Below are 21,343 nucleotides of genomic sequence, written 5' to 3' on the forward strand. Positions count from 1 at the left end.
TGTCGCGTGAGACGGAGGCGCCAGAACTGCAACTGATAGAATGTGCGCTGTAGCACAACAGGCTGACTTTATTTCTTCAATAATAGCAGATCGTAGAGATATTTTAATAGTCAAGAATCAAAAATGTTCATATCGCACACCCATAATTGCAATGCAGTGCAAATCCGGAGCAGAGATTGGTTTAAAGAAAACATTTGGAGCAAAAACCATCCGGTTCCGAGTTCCAACGGAGCGCAATGTGAGTGAGTGACGGCTAATATCTAAAATCTGCATTAAAGATAAGAATGTAAAGATGAAGTTTAATTGGTATGTAAGCTAATGTTGCATAGAACGGCTCACTGTAGCAGTTCACAGCACTTACAGACTGTGCAGGACTTAATGAAAGTTTTGTAAAGAAATGAAAAGTCGCACCACAACAATTAGTAGCACTCACACAAATGCTCCCAAATATATTTTGAGGTTGCACAGATTAAATTCTGGAAACGTGCGACCAAAACGGTTGCAATTTCGAGCCCTGAACACCCTAGCAACCAGGATGCAGTGCCCTAGCAACAACCTGTTAGCCACACATTACAGCATGACTGACAAAGTCATTTATTTATTTACTTTTTATTTATTTATTTATTTAGCTATTTATTTATCTATTTAATTTGAGTAAAATATCACTTGCAAATGTGGTTCACCAGATTCACTTTTCATGTTAGACTGGAAGAAAACACCTTAGCTGGCCACTAAGACCCACAACAAGAAGGTCTTACACAGCAAATATTGATTAGAGTCTAAATGATTTTATTCAGTGAGCAGAAAGAGTGTTGTGATACGAGAGACATTAAACGTGCACAGCGCAGGAGGAAATGATCAGTTACGCGGTTTACAGTCGTTATACACGCATACATACAGAATGACACCACTGACCAATCACAATCACGTGTTCCAGACATGCAGAATGTAATCAAATGAACCAAATTAAAAGCAGTTTGTGTTAGACATGCAGTATGTCTAATTTGTTTTGATTCATATTCAGCTGCAAAGATCATAACGTGATTTAATTTCTGAAATGGTTGTTAATAAAGCAGGTGTTTTTCTCCTCTAAGGTCTGTGTTCTCCTCCACAGGGACTCTAACGCTCTCGTATGGGAGAAGATCGAAGAGCCATCTGTTGATTTTGACGAGTTTGTCGAGCTGTTCTCCAAAACGGCGGTGAAAGAGAAGAAAAAGCCTCTCTCGGACACGATCAGCAGGTCAAAGACCAAGCAGGTGAGCAGAGACGGATGCGGTCAGCGGTTCTGGCCCGTCCGCTGTTATGTCTGCGGCTCGGATGAGGTCACTCGCGGGCGCTGCTGAAGCTCAAATACGCTTTACGAGTTTACGAGCGCTCGAACGCAGCGAGACTATTTCCATGACTTAGTCCTGACGTTTGTGTACAGACGGCGGCTCCTCTCAGACGGCTCTGAGTAAATGCCCGAGCGCTTGGCACCGCCGCGCGCCACTGCCGGATTCCAGCTCTGATTGGAAATATGGCCGTAAAGAGCAGAACCCGCCACATAAATATCACAAAGTGCTCCAAACGCCCCTGGCTTTATCAGATCTGTGTCAAGACGTACTTGTGTGTGTGTGTGGAAACGCCATCAGCTCTCACATTCAGATTCTCAGTCTGTTTCTGTAATGGCTCGTGTGTGTCTGTTGAGCAGATCAATATAATTAGACTTGAGATAAAAACTAACCTGTTAATGAGCTTCCATACAGAACCGCTTCACAGTAATAAACATGAAAATAATGGTATTAATGTTATAAAATGTATAAATTATGACATGAGTTCAGTTTCAGCTGTGAAGCTCAATTCAGTGCAGTGTTTTAGTTCAGTTTAATAGCTGTCAGTGTTGGAAAGTTCATTAATTATGAAAAGAGTTCAATTCAGCAATTCAGCTATAAGCTCATCATTAGGCAAATCAAATAAACTAGTAAGAAACATCCTCATTTTCTGAATAGACGTCTGTCAGTGCTGATGAGACGACTGTGTGGAAACTCCTCAGATCTGAGACATCTTGTACCCTCCTCAGGCTTGTGTTTTCATCCGGTTAATGCTCATCTTTGACCCGTCTCTCTTCCACCCGCATCCCGTTACCGTCCCGGTTCCTGTGGTGATCTAGAGACTCGTATCTAGTTGAACGGCAGCGGTCATTTGGCTCTTCTCCTCATTCTGTGTCCTGATCAAAGTGACCGGATCGGAGCGGCGCTGCAGGCCTGCCAAACGAACGACAACATTTGTGCTGTGTTACTGTCTGCTGGAGAAAGAAAACGCTGTCTGTAAAATCAGTGAAATCAAAACAGTGCTGTACTGGATCAAGAGAAATCAAAGAATAAAATAATGGAACAAGACAGACTCAGAACACATTTTGCATGTTAAAGATGAAACATTCTTTTGTATTTAGTGGTCAGATTTCAGCCTGAAATCAAAAGATTTTTAAAAATATTTTGATTTTTTTTATAAACTAAAAAATGTTTATTTTAACAAAGTTGAATTTTAAAATAAAAACAATCTATGTTTACACTCATTGATGTAATGCAGAAAAAACTTCAGATTGCTATTTTAATTAAGAATTCAACAGTTTGTGAAGTTAACATTTGAATTTAATTTTTTTTTTATTTAAAAATTCAACGGTACATTTTCTAGATCCTGACATACAGCACTGATTCTCTTATTGTTTTTGTTGTGAAATGTAAGGCGTGTTGTTCATTAGATTCTAATGTCAGTAGTTTACCGTATGTGCGCATTTTAACATGTTTTAACGTTCTTCATATGTGACTTCCCCCCTTGAGTCTGAAATCACATGACGCTGAAACCGCAAGTGTTTCACGCTCTCCTGTGAACAGACCTGAGGTTAACCACACTAATGCTAGTCCCGCTCCGTATTTGCATATTTACAACTTATCCATTAACATAACATGGCTTTTTTTTTTTCTAAGCGGCCCCTGCGTGTCACATCCGTCTGAGCGTCAGCGTTTTGAGGCTGAGCGGATGTGGCAGCGGTGCGTCTTGTGGTGCATTCTGGGACGGATCGTGTTCTGAGGTGTTTGGCGCCTGTGGCTGCTTTGTTCCGAGGGACGCGGAAGCGCCTCGTCTGATGGCAGACGGAGACGTGTTTTATACGCGTCTCATTTATTTAAGCAGCCGCACAGACTCGCTCAATCAGCACCGCAAGTTTATTAAAAAATGAGAGATGTCGGGTTCTTCTAATCCTGACGGAATGAAGCGGTTTGTGGCAGTTGATGTTTGAAATGGTAATTCTGCTGATCTGTGTCCTCCAGTGATGCTCTCATTATGTATGAGACGTCTGGAGGTGGTTTATCTCACTGAAGGGACCAGAAAAACGCCAGCAGCTGCTTCTCCTGTTTAACCCTCGTTATGCATTCAAGTCTATTTAGACCTGGAAGAAATGCATCATTTCCAAAAAATGCGTAGTGAAAAACTAAACTCAAAGTATTTTAAGACTCTCAAAAATGCATCTTTTCTTTTTTTTTTTTTTTTTTTTTTAAATGTTTTTTTAAGAGAGAGAATTTTGCATGTTTGGGTCATTTTGACCCAGCTCTGTATGGTACAACAGCTATATTATACTCTCAAAATATTAGAACTTTAATCTCGTATTTACTACAAATTAATTCTCGTAGTATTCCGACTTTGTTCTCCAACTCTTTCGACTTTATTCTCGTAATATTTCGACTTCATTCTCGTAGTATTTCCGCTTTATTCTCATGGTGTTTAGACTTTACTCTCTGAGTCTTTCGACTTTACTTGGAGTATTTCGGAGTATTTCGACTTTACTCTCGGAGTATTTTGACTTCTTTGATTTGCTTCATTGTTTTTAAATATTTCGACTTTATTTCTGTAGTAGTTGCTAAAAATTACTTTTTGTTAAATTATCTCTGATGTTATATTAGTGTCAAATGTTTGAAAATATATTTCACCTCCTCCCCATATCTCAAACATTTTTTGGACTGAATTTTGTTGATGAACATGAATATGTTGATGACTATTGATGCAACCATTGAAGCATGAAAAAACATTCATTAATGAGAAGTTGTTGATCAGATACAGTATGGTTTTAGTTGAAAAATATGAAGTTATGACTGTTTTATAAACTAATAATTACTCGGTTCCAGTTGGATGCAGAACACAAGAGTAGTGCACAGGTCTTGAATGCATCAGAGGAACTGGCTAAAAGCAGCCGTGTTTTGGCTCTCATGTTTTAAACATGACGGAATAATGAGTGAAATAATTGAGACTCGTTTCCGTGTCTGTCAGGAGTTGCCCGGCAACGCTTTCATTTGATAGAGTAACATGTTTTGTTTGGTCTAATTGCCTGCAGTTGATAATTGTTGCGTTTTGCGCTGTAATGTGACCTGTTCAGGGTTCATGCAGTAAAAGGCCGCTTTTTCTCCGCCGATCGCTCATAGCTGGCATTTTTTGCTGAAGGAAAGGTTTGAAGGTTGATTAGAAGCACGGAGGGAGCGTGTGGACGCTTCTGTCTGCTGCGCGTTTTTGGCAGCGGCGCTCTGGAATCAGCAGCAGAGAAAGCCATCAAGCGTCTTTAAAGCTGGTTTGTTTGCCAGAGTTTCCGGTCTAATTAAAACAAACGTTTCTCATGCCGTTCTGCAGGAATCTTCTCATCTGCGGCAGCTTCCTGTTTCAGATCAGCTGAATTGTCGTTCAGGATCCAGATCAGTATTGTGGTCTGGTTCCTCTCTGACGTGGCTCCGATGACGCTCTGATCCGCGTGTTTGTGGGGTTTTCATCACCTCTCAGCTCATTGTCCTCGTGACGGATAAAGATCGGCTGCATGAATTGGCTTTTGTTCTTCAGGCCGAAGTCGAGCCGAAAACACGTTCCTTTTTAAATCGAGACGTAACGAGCAAATAGATGCGATTACGCACACAGACGCAAGTAATGATCTGATAATTGACTGACGCGTCTGACGCTACTTGATTTCAGCGTTGCAATAAATATGAGGGTCGCAACTTCACGTTATTAGTTAATTATTAATTGGTTACTAGTTATTAAATTTTAATCATGAACGTTCAAGGTTTGAGAAGTGGATGGGTGACTTTAATTAGCCTAATTTTGCAGAACAGCAGTCTAAGAGACTTGAGGTTATACAGTATACCGTATATCTCATCTACATCGAATATCTATATGTAGAACAAATTGTCAGATTTACTTGGAACAGTTTTCACTTATAAATTGCCAGTAAATTTCATATTTGGAAATGCAAATATCTGAGTAAATAAGACTGAAATGCATTTCTAACAATCTTTTATTCATTTAGAAAAGTGGTAGACTCACTAACTAACTGAATGCATTTTAATAAAAGTGACATTTAAAAAAAATGGAATTTAAATAATGTCTTTTTTAAAAATCTTTCATCCATTTAGGACTTTAAATAAATAATTAAAAAATACAATTCAATTTTGGTTAAGTGCAATTTTAATAGTTATGTTTAAATTAGTCAAAAAATAGTTTATCCATTTGCAGAACTTCAGCGGTAGACTCTTTAAAAAAAATAAACAAAGAGAAATTTTAAATAAATCAATTGCATTTAAATAAATTAACCATTAATATTTTTTTTAAGTTAGTAAAATGTGTATGGTTATGTGCACAATGTTTATAAAGCACTTAAGGTCATGTTTTGTTTATTTTCCTTTCATCTGGCATATGCTCTTAGATTAATTATCTTTATTTCTGTGCTTACTGTATGTGCGTAAGCTAGAATGTTCTTAAGGTTGTAATATTGTGTATTTGCCGTGCATTGTGTCTGACAGCATCTTCTACACATGACTGTTGAGAATAGAGCACCTCAAGTCTCATCAGCGCTCACATTTGGGCTTTAATGCTGGTGATTGGAGTAAATGCAGTCATTCTGATGCGTGTGTTTGTGTTGTAGGTGGTGAAGCTGCTGAACACCAAGCGCTCTCAGGCTGTGGGGATCCTGATGTCCAGTTTACATCTCGACATGAAGGACATTCAGCACGGTCAGAACCGTCTTTCTCTCTTCTAATGTCCTGCTCTGTATTATTCTGCCTCTTCATATGGTCCTATCATTTATCATGAAGATTAAAATGTTAATGAGAAGCGCTTCTGCACTGACTCTGATCCAGATGTAGATCCGATTCACTGCATTCATACACTGTTTACTGAAGAGCTGATGAACAGTTAAGCGTTTGACGGATGGTTCGCGGTCATCGGCGGGTCGAGTTGGACGTACAGCTGGAGGTTTTGTTCTGGCGAGCGCGTTTCCTGTTTTCTTTTCCACGCTGGCGTTCGGTTCTCGCGTTTGAATGCTCAGTGTCCGGGCATTGACGTGTTCGTCTGTGTTCTCTGGGTGGCAGCGAGCGTTTCCTGATGCTCTGATAGGCTGCGGGTCACCGGCGGCTCTGGGCAGCGTCTGCATCAAACGCACCATAACATCCATCCATAACATATCAGATGGACCCTGAACGTGAACCTCCTCGGAACAAACTCAGCCATTCAAATCACTGCTGGACTTGTTGTTTTTATAAATATGATGATTTGAAGAATCATTATTGCTGCAGGGCACCCACTTACAATAAAAGATTTTTTATGACATGAGGCCAGATTTACAGGTTGTTTTAAGATTTTAGAACTTTTATAAAAAATAAAATAAAATTTATATATTTTTTTAATAACTTTGAAAACCCATAAAATTTATTTATTTAAAATAATTTAAAGTTTTAAATAAATAAAATAATTTATTAAATAACTGATTAATTTAGATTGTTTTTCTCGTGTGAATCATAAAGCCGACAAACCCCTACTTAACATTCTGAAAAAGTGTAAAAAATGAGGAAAAAAAAAAAAAAAAAGTATAATCATTTTCATTTGCTGCTGTATAATTGTTTGGCAGATGATCCAGACGAGTGTCTTTAATTGTAGAATCACATGGCAGCATGAATGTGAATTGATATTGTTATTACGAGATGTTGGTCGGGTGGACTGGTGTGTTTTGTGTCTCTTGTCTCAGAAATGCTCTTGGAATGCCAGCGTATTTGATTCTGCCAGCAGAACTTGTGCTTAATTTCCATCTAATCAATGTGTTTATGCGTTTGCACATGGTTTGTGTTGGTGTGTGAGAGCGAGAGGAATCAGGCCTCGTCTGTCGTATGATGTCGTGAAGCTGAAATCGAACGCAGACGTGTGATGTCATGATGGTGTTCATCACACACAGGCCGCTTTACTTCATAATACACATTCTGAGCTTTTGAAGGCTGTGATGCTTTTGCTTCCACAGTCTTTTTTTTTTTTTTTTTTTTTTTTTTTTACTCCTTACCACAGACAATGTTTCCCAACTTTTGCGTTTTTATAATGTACTTAAAAATGTATTATTTATTTATTTATTTTATTTTAACGGGTGTCCTTAAATAATCAACCATTTTACCATTTGTAAAATATTGGTTGGCAAAACGTACTGTAAAACTCAGCAGTTACCAACTTTTTCATTTTTAGAATGCACTTAAAAAGGTTTTTATTTTATTTTATTTTATTTTAAAGGGTGTCCTTAAATAATCAACTCTGTTACTATTTGTGAAATGTTGGCAAAATGAACTGTAAAACTCAGCCCTGTTACTAACTTTTTAATTTTTATAAAAAGCACTTAAAAAGGTTATTTTTATTTTATTTTATTTCATTTCATTTATTATTTTTTTTATTTTTTTTTTTAAATAACTCAGCCCTGTTACCAACTTTTTAATTTTTATAAAAAGCACTTAAAAAGGTTATTTTTATTTTTATTTTATTTTATTATTTTATTTATTTTTAGTTTTATTTATTTTATTTTATTTTAAAGGGTGTCATTAAATAATCAACCCTGTTACCATGTGTAAAATGTTGGTTGGCAAAATGAACTATAAAACTCAGCCCTGTTACTTTGTTTTTGTGTATATTAATTTGCTTTTATTATAAATATATATATTAATATTAAATATTAATTATAATAAATTATTTTAATTTAATAATCATCAATATAAGGCTACTTAGCCTGATAAATATTTTTTGTAATATTTTAATATATGTTTTTCCTTTTTTAATATTTGTGTTTTTATATATCACCTTTTTAAATGAAAAAGAAATCTGTTTCATAGAATAAGCTGGGTGTTGGAAAAAGTTTGATCTTCAGAAAGGAGAAAGGTTCATGTGATATGAGCAGATGTGCTTATTTACAGAGTTTTGTGTTTTTATTTTTTGATAAGATGATTATGATGATTCAGCTGCTGATTCCTGTCTAATGTTGTGTCTCTGTTTGTGTTTGCAGCGATCCTGAATCTGGATAACACTGTGGTTGATCTGGAGACGTTACAGGCGCTTTATGAGAACGTAAGCAGATTCTCCTCTCTCACGTCATTGTCTTTGGGGAGTCTTGTTTTGTTTTCGAGCACCACTATTGCTCTTATTTAGAACAAACCCCTAAAAATGAAAACACGAATGAATCCTCAGATCATGCCAAACATGTGCTGCCCAAACCTTCATTTATACAGAGAAAAATAAAAGCATTTACAGTCCAGATTCGTTTAAATACACATGGCACATCTCAGTACACGTCTGTGTTGATCAGTGTGATTCTCCTCAAGGCACGTCTGCAGTTTGATGTTTTCATTGTTGAATGTGTCTGCAGTGATCAGATGATTCATGCAGGAATTTAAAGTGCTCATGAAATGCATTTTCAGATTTGTATACGATGTTTTTCTGCACCAGAAAAGGTCTAGTGTTTGCAACAATGATTGCATTTAGCAGTGCGTCTCGTGTGTAAATATCAAGAACATTTGGATTGTTTCGTGACCCCTTTAATATCAGAAATCCCACTGTTGTGTTGATCAGATAATCAGATCTGTGGTTTAATCAGTGTGAGAATGAGATGAAATGCTTCTGGATGTTTGGAAAATCTTCGCATGCACAATCCTGAAATATATTAATGTCAAAACGAGTTCAGAAAGCACATCGCTCAGGAATTTCTACGTCTCGTGAAAACACGCGTGCACAAGACGACGGCCCCATTTGAGCAGAACGTTCAGTCGTGCGCTTTGATTAAAGAAGCAAAAAACAGCTTTAGTTTCAGGATGCGAGCTGCTTTTGCACAAAAATCATTTATTTATTTTAAAGCGTCACGTGCCAAATCGTTAGAGCCCTTTGAACCGTCCGAAAATTCGATTCAGATTGGTTCTTCTGAGATCTGAGAGTCTGTCTGTCGGTGGAGGCAGAAACATTAAGATGTTTTCGTCTGGCTCGCGCCGTAATTATGGAATCCAGACCTGTTCGAATGGCAAAAAAAGAAAAACATACAGTCAGACTGCAGCAATGCACCTAATGATCGCGCTAATGTGTTTTTTCCCCGCTTTTATGAGCGCGAGTTTCCAGTCTGGCCCGTGTACAGATGTCAGTCCTGCCGCTCGCTGTCGTATCTGTATATTGTCTTTTGATATCTGCCTTTGAGTTTGCGTTTGAAGGCCGAGCGACGGAGCGCTGAAAGCTGCTTCATATTAAACGTATTTACACTTAAAAACGCAGTAAATGGGATGCAGAGCGCGGCCGTGGCCGTCTAATCACCGCGTTTGAAGTGGCGTGTGTATATGTGCTGTGATGGATCTCCTGATGATGCTTAATGGAGCCCGAGACTTTTCCAGAGTTTATATTCACGCCTGAGCCGTACACACACTCTCCTCAATGAACGTGTTTGTCTTAGCCTCATTTTTTCTTTGCGTCTGAGAGCGAGAGAGCAGTTTTCTGTCTTTGATCACCTTCCTGATGGCCTTACGGCGCTGGGCTCTGCGTCTCGGTGCCGTTTGATGTCGGCTGCTTTGTTTACGAAGGTATTTGTTCTGCAGTTCTGCTCGCAGAGAAACCCGCCGGCTGTTCGGCCACGTCTGATTCTCAAACACGCCTAGTGAGTGATGATGAGACGGGAAAACCTGATCCAATTAATCACAAATGAATTGAAATCACCCCCCCGAAAGATCCTCTAAAGTCATAAGTATGTTAAATAAGAAAAGCATTGACTGCAAAAAGTAGCTTTAGAAGTGAATGTTTTGAAAATAATTTAATGAATGGTGACAAAACGAAATGATACTCTAAAAATGAAACTAAAAGTGCCAGTAGGTGGCGGCAAATCACTGTCTTAATTAGTGAGTCATTGAATAATTCGTGCAACCAATTTGTTCAGAAATCAGATTCATGCAGAAACGAAGCTGACTGCCTTTTTGAATGAGTCACTGAATGATTCACTCGCTCGATTCATTCACAACTCGTTTATTTGGAAACTAAGTTACTGTCATTGGATCATTTACTCACTTGATTTGTTCAAAAGCATCGATACATATTAACATAATTAATGTGCTGTTGCTGGTATAGAGCATGTCTGTCTGTCCGTCTGTCTTTGCGTCTGAGAGCGAGAGAGCAGTTTTCTGTCTTTGATCACCTTCCTGATTCGTGACAGCACTCGGCTCTGTGTCTCTGTGCCGTTTGATGTCGGCTGCTCTGTTTTTACGAAGGTATTTGTTCTGCTCGTTGAAAAAAACCCACCGGTTTTTCAGCCACGTCTGATTCTCGAACACTCCTAGTGAGTTATGATGACACGGGAAAACTTGATCTAATTAATAAAATTAATCACACATGAACTTTGGCTTCGAAGTTACGCCCCATAAAATCATCCAAAGTCAGAATTCTGGTAAATGAGAAAAGCATTGACTACAAGAAGTAGCTGTCGAAGAATTTTGAAAAGAAATCATTTGATTTAACACTGCATAAAGAATGATACTCTAAATACAAATCTAAAAGTAGGTGGCGGCAAGTCACCGTCTTAGTGAGTGAATCATTGAATCGTTCATTCAACCAATGTGTTCAGACAGCTGATTCATTCACAAACGAAGCTGACAGCCTTTATGAATGAGTCACTGAAGGATTCACTCACTCGATTCATTCAGACAGCTCATTGATTAGTTACTGTCATTATTAATGAGTCATTAGATCATTTGCTCACTTGTTCAAAAACATTGATTCATTCGCATCATTTATTAGATATTAACATAATTACACACATTTATCTCGTGATGAGGTGCCGGCGCTGGTGTAGTGCGTGTCTGTCCACGTCTGTGTCCGTCGTGTCTGGTTGTTTGTCTTACTTTCACAACACCACATTTTCCATAATTTGCAGTCCTAAACTCCGTTTCTGTTGCTCTTTAGCTCGGCGAGAAGGAAACTCATGAGACGCTGTGGCTTTTATTGGACTCTGGCTTCCTAACGACTTTGATTACACTCTGTTCTGCTTCCAAACGAACCCAAAATAATAATGTGGCTAAACGCAAAGAACAGCAGCGTGCATATTTGTGTAAAATACAGCGACTCTGACAGACGACCAGCAGATTTTGACCATCACAATGAAGTCTGATCTGTATTCTGACTCGTACGGCACAGACATCTGTGTTTGTCGCTGTTTTATTCTGTTTATTGTCCAGAAGCGTCATTGTTTTAGAGTTGCAGTTTAATTTTGTTGAAATGCTGTTTTGTGGTTTCAGAGAGCCCAGCAAGATGAGCTGGAGAAAATCGAGAAACACGTCAAATCATCAAAAGACAAAGAGGGAAGCAAACCTCTGGACAAACCTGAACAGTGAGAATCAAAACATGCACACAAACACACAAATACAGACAGTTCATAACTTCCTTCTGGTAGTTTTCATTAACCAGAGAAATGTTGAAATGAAAATCCTATATAGCGTTCCACATGTCATACAGTGCTTTTAATAAATCTTTTTGGTGCTCACAGGTTTCTCCATCAGCTCTCCCAAATTCCTGATTTCTCCGGACGAGTCTTCTGTATTCTCTTTCAGTCGACCTTCACTGAATGCATCTCGTCTGTTCAACGCAAACTCCAGATTCTGCAGAAAGTCTGCAAGGTACGTCTGCGCAGTCTGACTGCATGCGAAAATCAACATGCTGTGCGTTTCTTAAATTAACCAGTTTATTAAGTCATTTGATTCTTTTGAAACAAATTGGTGAATCTAATGTGAATCTAACACAGGAACCATTAGTGTGAATCAGTCAGGCAACTCGCTCGCTCGCTGAATCAAATCAGATGACTCTCTTCAGTTTTGTCCTTGAACCTGGTTTTTGGTCTTCTCTGTCCAGACTCTTCAGAGCGGTTCTGGAGTGCTGCAGGTTCTCGGTTTAGTTTTGGCCTTTGGGAACTTCATGAACGGAGGGAATCGCACCAGAGGACAGGCGGACGGCTTCTCGCTGGATATTCTGCCCAAACTCAAGGATGTCAAGAGCAGTGTAAGACACGCACACAAAGACACAGACACGCACTTCTTTACTGCCTGATTAAATCAATGTTTTTTTTGTCTCTTGTGGTTTTCAGGACAACAGTAAGAGTCTGCTGTCATATATCGTGTCTTACTACCTGAGACACTTTGATGAGGTGAGATTCATTTATGATGCTCTCACTGAACGATATACCACAAAACATCTTCAGAAAGCATTTATAGTGTGTGTGTGTGTGTTTCAGGACGCGGGCAGGGAGACGTGTGTGTTTCCTCTACCAGAACCTCACGACCTGTTTCAGGCCTCTCAGATGAAGTTTGAGGACTTGACTAAAGATCTGCTGAGACTCCGGAAAGATCTGAGAGGTAAAACGATGCTCACAGATGCAGAAGTGTTTGTGTGGCGTGATCTTTGTGATCATATTTTCAATGTAATGCATTAAATAATAAATTATATTTATTTTAATAGCTTTTAATAGTTAATATTATAAAGAATATTTATATAATACAGTATATGAAGTTTATTTGCAAAAACAAGTGACTCCATATTTTTTAAATGTTCAAAAATCATGTTTTTATCATGTTTTGTTTTGTGTTAGTTAGTTATTTTTACCAAATCAGAATAACCCAAATGTATTTTCTTTGAGATTAATTTTAATGCACATTGAAAAAACATGATTTTTGAAAATTGTAAAAAAAAAAATTGTTTTTGCAAGTGAACTCCTTATATATTAATATAAAAGTATTTATATAATAATAAATATATAATTTAATTTATATTGTATTATTATTATATATTAAATAATAAATACATTATGTACTGAATACATATTAATTTATAATATTCCATATATAATATAAATTTTATGCAATTTATATATTTTTTTTAGGGCAGTTTTTGATTTGTCTCAATGGCATGTTTGCCTACTGTATAGCAAATCTTAACTGTTTTATTGTTTGTATTGTCTCAAAATGTGGACTGTGAATCGACTAGAGATCAGAATATAAGTGAATCGTGTAAATACCCAGAACAGCCGCTGTTTGTCCTCAGGTGGAGTAGTGTTTTACTTCTCCAGTCAATCAGATGGAGTCGTGAACCCGGCGCTGTAATCGCTTCTGCCCAGACTGTTTCCCGTGAGCGTAATTGGACTAATTGCTGCATGTTTGAGTAGAGAATGAAAGATTGCTCTTTGGGAAGGAAGTGAAGATTTTGCCCTCGCTCTCTTTAATCTCTGAGGTTCACAGGTTAACGCGTTTGATTCGTCTAATCCGGAGTTTATCCACACATTCTGCTGCTTCGCTCTTTGAACAACTTGATACTTTGACACTTTTATTCTGGTGAAGTTTGAGCAGCAGCAGGTTCACACAGTTCTTACGGATCCGATCCGTACACACTTTAGTTTGGTTTGCATTGAGAGGCGTTGAGAGTTTGTTTCGATTCTGTCCGGTCGATCTCAGGACTGTCCTGAAGAGGTTTGCAGATGTGTTTGCATTGATCACAGAATCACAAACTCTCTGCTGTCTGACCCGTCTGGACTCAAAGATCAGGAGAATCACTCCGTATGCTTTCAGATGTGGAGATGACAATAATTGTGTGTGTGTGTGTGTGTGTGCGCGCGCGTGTGTGGCCCTTAATACCTCAAAATAATTGTATATTTATTATATAATTGTATCATAAAAGTTCATTTCTGGTTGATGATTCTAAATTGTCAGTTTTTTTTTTTTTTTTTTTGATATAAATATGAAGGGCCTCATTCATGAAACCAGCAGAATCAAATCATGAAGTCATCAATTCCACTTTTTCATAAAGCCATAAATTCCACAGTAGAAATAAACAAATTTTTTCATTAATGAGGCCCAATGTGTGTCATTTGCATTTTAGAATGTTTGTTTATTTTTGCGTCTCTTTCTGAATGCAATTGTTGTGTTTCCCAGCATGCACTGCGGAGGTGGAGAAGGTTTGCTCGGTCGCGACCGAAGAGCATCTTCAGCCCTTTAAGGATAAAATGGAGGCGTTTGTGAGTGAAGGTGAGTGGGATGGTGCTGTGAACGTGGGAATGATGGGATTCTCAGACTCACTGAAGTGTGACTGGTGTCAATTAAACTGGGGAATTCCTGGGATTCCTCCCACGTCTCTCCTGAGAATCGACTTCGTTCAGCGGCGTTTCTTGCGGGTGGAAATTACAGGCCTGACTGCCATTAGCAGACGCGGCTTTGTGGTGTAGCTTGTTTGCTAATGCGTCGTGACCTCTAGAGCCGCGAGCATGAGATTCCGCTAACCCGGACTCGCATTAATCTGAGTCTCTGACCCACCAGACCAGAGGTCTACACACACACACACACACACACACACACATATATATATACATACATGCATACATGTACGTGTGTGTGTGTGTATGTATGTATATATATGTGTGTGTGTGTGTATGTATGTGTATGTGTGAACACATTAGTTAAGAGAAAACTGCTCCAGACTGATCAATCTGGTTGCAGAACATCAGTTTTTCTCCCTAAGTTTTAAACATTATGCACACAGTTCAACACATACTGTCTGTCTCTCTGTCTCTGTCTCTCTCTCTCTTGCACACACACACACACACACACACACACACACACTCACACTCACACAGATGGACAGTTCTTCTGACAGACGGACGTGTGTGTGTTTGTGGGGGATTTGTAGTTATTCATGGTGTCGAACCCTTAACCACTGCCGGCCTCAATTTGTCAAAGAGCACCTTGAGCTGTGACCCCTGTTGACCTCTGCGCCTCTGCGCTTCTGAGGAAGCCTCCCTCTCTCTCTCTCTCTCTCTCTCTACAGTTTCTTACATACAAATGTAATTATATCATTACTGTATAAAACATATTAGTAAAAATAGCTATAATAGTAATAAATATGTATTTAATGTTTTATATTTTAAAAAAATTGATTTAGAAATTTGAAATGGGTTAAAAAAATTTTTTTAACATTTATATATAGTATCTATATATGTGTGTGTATATATTTTATACTATATTAAATATTAAATACTAAATATAGGGTACAACAGGGCTAAAGGCACACCGTAAGAATAAATGTGCTGTTCACAGTCCCTAAAATGTGTAATTGCAGAAAATATTTTTTTTTGAACATTTATGGAGCAACAGATTTTGTTGTTTTTGTTTTAAAATCGTATAAATGTATGAGGTGGCATGGGGGAAATTTTACCCCACAAGATTTTTTTTCCCCCAGTTAATACTGGTTCAAAACAACCACTTTAGCAAAGTTTGTACTATTTTCTGCTTATTTTGAAAAATAAAAGAATTAATTTTTGTTCAACAAGTACAGACAAGTACAGAAACAAAATCATTTTAAAAAGTAAAGATTCTAAAAGCTTTGATGGAGATCCCATAATTTAAGTGTATATAAATATTATATGATGTGATTAATGCATGTTTTTAAATATGATGGTTTTATTCTAAACATGATTATCTCTAAGATGGACACGCAACATAATACATGATATTTACCATTTGAATCTAACCATGTCATGTCAACAAATGTCAAAGCCTTCTATTAAACATCATGTTAATAATTGTGCCTTTTAGCCCCAACAGCAAGGGTGTTTTTACCCCAAATACCATACTTTTACATATTTTTTCATTATTTAAAAACTGTTCTATGTGAGAATCATTAAGAAGACATATGCATCAAAATGTATGCAACAATTTTAGCAATTCTCATTTGCTACTTGCAAATCTACGGCATCATTAAAAACATCAAATATTTGATCAAGTAAACAAAAAATCAACGTTGCGCTGCTGCCCAGGATCACGTCAAGGATCAGAAATATTTGCATGTGCGTCTTGAAAAGTGGATGTTTTTGTGCCATCTAGAGGTTTAGAGAAAAATATCAATGGCGCCTTTTACCCTGGGGTGCATTTAGCCCAGTTGTACCCTAAATATAATACAGAAATAATTGAGCTGAAAACAAACTGATCATGTACTCGCTGTAAATCTCCGATCTCATTTATTCTCAGCTGTCATGGTTTATAATGAGACATTCAGACGTTTGTGCAGAGCGCACTTATCGTAAGCAGGCAAATTCTGCTGATCTCAGTGTGTAAATTTTCGGTTTGAGCTGAACTGTTCTTCTGACCTGCAGCTCTTTCATGTTTCACATCAAAAGCAGCAGCTTCTTTCTGTTTCCTGTTCAAGTGTCTGTTTCTCATACGCTGCTGCTGCTGAAGAAGATCTGGGTTATTTCTCTGTGTGTGTTTCACTGCTGAGGAATAGAGATGACGGTGTGATCAGCTGATGTGTTTAACACCATTACTGAACATCACATCAAGAGTGAAGAGAGAAAACCAGTGTTTGACATCTGTCAGTAATAAACACCTCATGTGATCTGATCTCACCTTCACACTCTCTTCCCGTCTGTGGAGATGAATGTGATGTCAGGTGATTGAGCGCCGGTGTTGTAGATGTTCACGGCAGAAGCTCCTCTGGCTTTAATTACACACGTGAATCCGTCCGGCGCTCATCTGTCTGTCTGGGAGTGACGCACTGACACGTCTGAGTGCAAAGAGTCAGTTCGCACTGCGTTCACGATATATCAACGTGGATTCCTCTCATGTTTCACTCTTGTCATAATTAGAAGTCATAGTTAGTCATCTTAGTTATGTAAACTTCTACAGCGTTGGATGCTGAAGCAAATATCAGTTTAACAAATGGCAGTGAGACAGATGTTAAATTTGTGTCTCCTTCAGCTGTTGTATTAGAAACACCCTCCCGCTGTAAAGTTTCATATGTTTGTTTGTTTATGTGTGTGTATATGTACATTCCATCACACAAACATTTTTCATCTTTTACTTTTTTTTTCTGTATTTTTTTTTTTTTTATAGAGTATTACTACTATATTATATCATATTATATATACATTGTACACTTATAAGTGTATGTATACATTAAAAAAAACTTAAATGCCTAAGATATGTGACCCTGGACCACAAAACCAGTCTTAAGTTGCACAGGTATATTTGTGGCAATAGCCAAAAAATACATCAAATGGATCAAAATTATCGATTTTTCTTTTATGCTAAAAATAATTAGGATATTAAGTAAAGATCGTGTTCCATGAAGATATTTTGTAAATGTCCTACCGTAAATATATCAAAACTTAATTTTTGATTAGTAATATGCATTGCTAAGAACTTCATTTGGACAACTTTAAAGGTGATTCTTTTTCATTATTTATATATATATATATATATATATATATATATATATATATATATATATATATATATATATATATATATAAATATATAAATATATATATTATTATTATTATTATTATTATTATTATTATTATTATTATTATATATATATATATTTTTTTTTTTTTCATGAATTTTTTTGTATTTCGGCCAAATATAATCCTAACCTAGCAAACCATGCATCAATGGAAAGCTCATTTACCCAGCTTTCAGATGTAAATCAATTTAAGAAAATTGACCCTTATGACTGGTTTTGTCGTCCAGGGTTACATATTTAAAAAAGCCTTTATATGTTATTAAAGGAAAAGTCCACTTCCAAAACAAAGATTTACAGAAAATGTACCCCCAAAGGTTCACCCCCTTGTCATCCAAGATGTCCATGTCTTTCTTTCTTCAGCTGTAAAGTAATTACGTTTGAGTTAAACATTTCAGGAATTTTCTCCATATAATGGACTGATATGGTGCGCTGAACTTTCAAAATTTAGTTTAAATGCAGCTTCAAACGATCACAAATGCGGTTGTAAATGATCCCAGCAGAGGAAGAAGAGTCTTATCTAGTGAAACGATCGGTTATTTTCATGAAAAAAAAATCAATTTATATACTTTTTAATGTCAAATGCTCGTCTTGTCTTTCTCTCCCTGAACTCTGTGTATTCTGGTTCAAGACAGTTAGGGTATGACGAAAAACTCCAATCGTATTTTCTCCCTCGACTTCAAAAATAGTTTCAAAATCATCCTACATCCATTGTACTGTAGAAATAAATGTTGCTTATTTTATAACTGTTAATTCACATGAAGGTGTTTTGAATCCTGATTAGACTGTTTCATGTCATTGAAGTTTTTGTCTTTTTCTTACAGCAAAAACTGAGCTGGAAAGTCAAGAGAGTCAACTCAGTGACACCCACAAAATGTAAGTCATCATTTCTGCTGTTACTCTGATCATTCTGCCTTTTTAATAGACGTACAGACACAGTACTCACACTTCTGAGAGCAGTGCATGTAGCTTAAAGCTGCAGGGTGTGTATTGTGCAACTAAAGTATACAAAATATAATGTTTCCTTCAGAGTGATGCTTCTCTAAAACGTGATGAGGTTTCTAGCTGTTTTCCTCCTGTCTGATATAAAAAGGGTATTGCATTTTCACTGCTGTGTGATCATCAGCTTATGACTATGAGATTTCTAGAAGAACAGCTGGAACACTCTAACAACTACTTTGTATAAATGCGTGTTATGCCATTCTGCTTCATCCAGATGCGCAGCGTGATCTCCAGCATTTCGTTCGGTTCATGATGTTTTCTGTGCTACTGCAGGTTCCTGGAGCTCTGCGTGTTCTTCTCGGTGAAGGCCAAGAGCGGAGAGAAAGAGGTTTCGCCCAACACCACCTTCTCTGTTTGGCACGAGTTCTCCACCGACTTTAAAGACACTTGGAAGAAGGAGAACAAGATCATTCTGCAGGAGAGGTATGTCAACAAACACGCCGCAGCTCTTTCCTCCATTACGCCGCTGTTGTTTAGTCCAGGATCAGGAGCGGCGCTGGGCCGTAATCGCTCAGGAATGCTGGACGACAGTCCGGTTTTAGAAATACTGGAGCAACCTTGAAACGTTTGTCTCCTTTTAAAATCGTTATTTTATACTTTATACAATGGTGTATAATAAAAAAATCTTAATCTTATGTTCAGTTCAGACAATTAATATTGCTTTATTTTAATTCCATTCATTCCAATGGGGTTCATACTGAGAATTCTCAGATTATATGTTCTTATAAATTACATATAGTGGTATATTCAAATAAGTTGAGCGGAAGAGCTTCTGCAGCTGCGTGATTTAATGTGGCTTCACCTCAGATACCTGAGCGCCGGCCACAGGTGCATCATGGGACGTCTGCGTTCTGCTCTGAATTCTGCTTCAGACGCTCTGTCAGGGAATGTGTGTTACAGCTCCAGTGAGTGATGGAGCTACGCTTTGTTCTGACACGAGAAAGTGGACTCAACAGCATTCCTGGAATTAGACACTCCCGCACGCCAGTGAATCTCCCGCTCTGTCGGCTGTGTGTGAGAGAGAGAGAGAGAGAGAGTCTGTGTGTGTGTGTGAGAGAGAGAGAGTGTGTGTGTGTCTTTGTGAGTGTGTGTGAGAGAACAATAGGGAATGTAGTTGTTGTTGTGTAACCCTGATCACCTGAAAAACTAGGACTGGGCAATAAATCGATAAGAATAATTATTTCCTAACAAGAGTTTGATAAATGTTCAGTGTAATATTTATGCAGCAAAGACGGAACGAAAGAGCACTTCTCATTTGAAGCGCCACTCGTTTATCTGCTCGGATCAAAGTTTAAACGACGGCACAAGTTTACTGGAGCAAATGTGTTTACTCTCGGAGTCTCGTCACTAAACAGTGCTGTGAGATCAGTGTGAAGTGCTTGAATTCAGTGAAGAACACAAATAACTGTTTATATCCAGATGAAACAGCGCTGACAAACATGAGAAACACTGTGTGTGACCATACAGTCAGAAAGCTTTTTCATCTAGAAATCACCGTCATTTACCATAGATTTACTGTAGTAGCACTAACTGCACCATGGTATTGCATCAAAAATGTGGGTATTAGTGTCAAATTTTATTATATTATTATAATAATGTAGACTTTTAATAAATGTATTAAATGAGAAGTAATGAAAGATAATTACAGTATTTCTTTTGTGATTAAGCCATAGCGTTTATTTTTACCATGGTATTGAGGTGCTATATTTGTGATTTTAACTGTGACTATCATAATCTAAATGTATGCTGCTATGGATTAACAATGGTTAATAAAAAAAAAAAACCCTCAAACAGTCAGAATAGTTACATTTCACCATATAAAAATGTGACACAACCAGTCATAAGGTTCAATTTTTTTGAAATTGACATTTATACATAATCTAAAAGTTTAAATAAATATACTTTCCGTTGATGTATGGTTTGTTAGGATAGGACAATATTTGGCTGAGATACAACTATTTGAAAATCTGGAATCTGAGGGTGCACAAAATCTAAATATTGAGAAAATCGCCTTTAAAGTTGTGCTAATTAAGTTCTTGGCAATGCATATTACAAATCAAAAAATTAAGTTGTGATTATATTTACGGTAGGAAATTTACAAAATATCTTCATGGAACATGATCTTTACGTAATATCCTAATGATTTTTGGCATAAAAGAAAAATTAATCATTTTGACCCATACGATGTATGTACAGATATACCCGTGATACTTAAGACTGGTTTTGTGCTCCGGGGTCACATATGAGGTTGCTACAATTTGTACCGATATTACTAATTTTGATAAAGAACATAAATCTACATCTGCATCCTCATAACTGCGTAACTCAAGCTACTATCAAATGTGTATTTCTAAGAGAAAAAAAATGTATATTATTATTCACATTATGAGGCAACACAAACCTGTTTTTTGATTTGAAACAACGTTACTCATTAGAACATGTTGAACTAAGAATTTTTTTCTTATTTTAAATTTATTTTAAGGAAAAATGACTGGAAAAGTGTAAAGAATTAAAGAAAAAAGTGCTTATGTTCTGACCATAAACAATAGTTTAACCACAGTTAAACATCTAGTTTTTACAGCTTTGACACTGGAGCAAAAATCTGCCTTTAAACTTCAAAGAAATGAAAATTTGACATTTTGTGATAAATATCAATATCAATTGATATGAAAAAAAATATATTTTTTTTGTCCATATTGCCCAGCCCTATGAAAAACTGCTGAAT

At 37.2% G+C, this 21,343-nt stretch overlaps 1 protein-coding gene across 3 annotated transcripts in view; it reads left to right on the top strand.

Moving 5' to 3' along the window:
- LOC127174463 (formin-2) overlaps positions 1-21,343 on the top strand; it is a 54,909-nt gene that overhangs the window by 22,691 nt on the left and 10,875 nt on the right. For all 3 annotated transcript variants that reach the window (XM_051124905.1, XM_051124906.1, XM_051124907.1), the window contains 11 exons: positions 1,115-1,256; positions 5,939-6,026; positions 8,324-8,385; positions 11,577-11,668; positions 11,825-11,954; positions 12,187-12,333; positions 12,419-12,478; positions 12,566-12,686; positions 14,256-14,348; positions 18,441-18,492; positions 18,892-19,041. In XM_051124905.1, the coding sequence (XP_050980862.1) occupies positions 1,115-1,256; positions 5,939-6,026; positions 8,324-8,385; positions 11,577-11,668; positions 11,825-11,954; positions 12,187-12,333; positions 12,419-12,478; positions 12,566-12,686; positions 14,256-14,348; positions 18,441-18,492; positions 18,892-19,041 (1,137 nt within the window). The remainder of the gene's footprint in view (positions 1-1,114; positions 1,257-5,938; positions 6,027-8,323; positions 8,386-11,576; positions 11,669-11,824; positions 11,955-12,186; positions 12,334-12,418; positions 12,479-12,565; positions 12,687-14,255; positions 14,349-18,440; positions 18,493-18,891; positions 19,042-21,343) is intronic.

This window comes from Labeo rohita, chromosome 12 (assembly GCF_022985175.1).
Source record: "Labeo rohita strain BAU-BD-2019 chromosome 12, IGBB_LRoh.1.0, whole genome shotgun sequence".
In the NCBI taxonomy this organism is placed as follows: domain Eukaryota; kingdom Metazoa; phylum Chordata; class Actinopteri; order Cypriniformes; family Cyprinidae; genus Labeo; species Labeo rohita.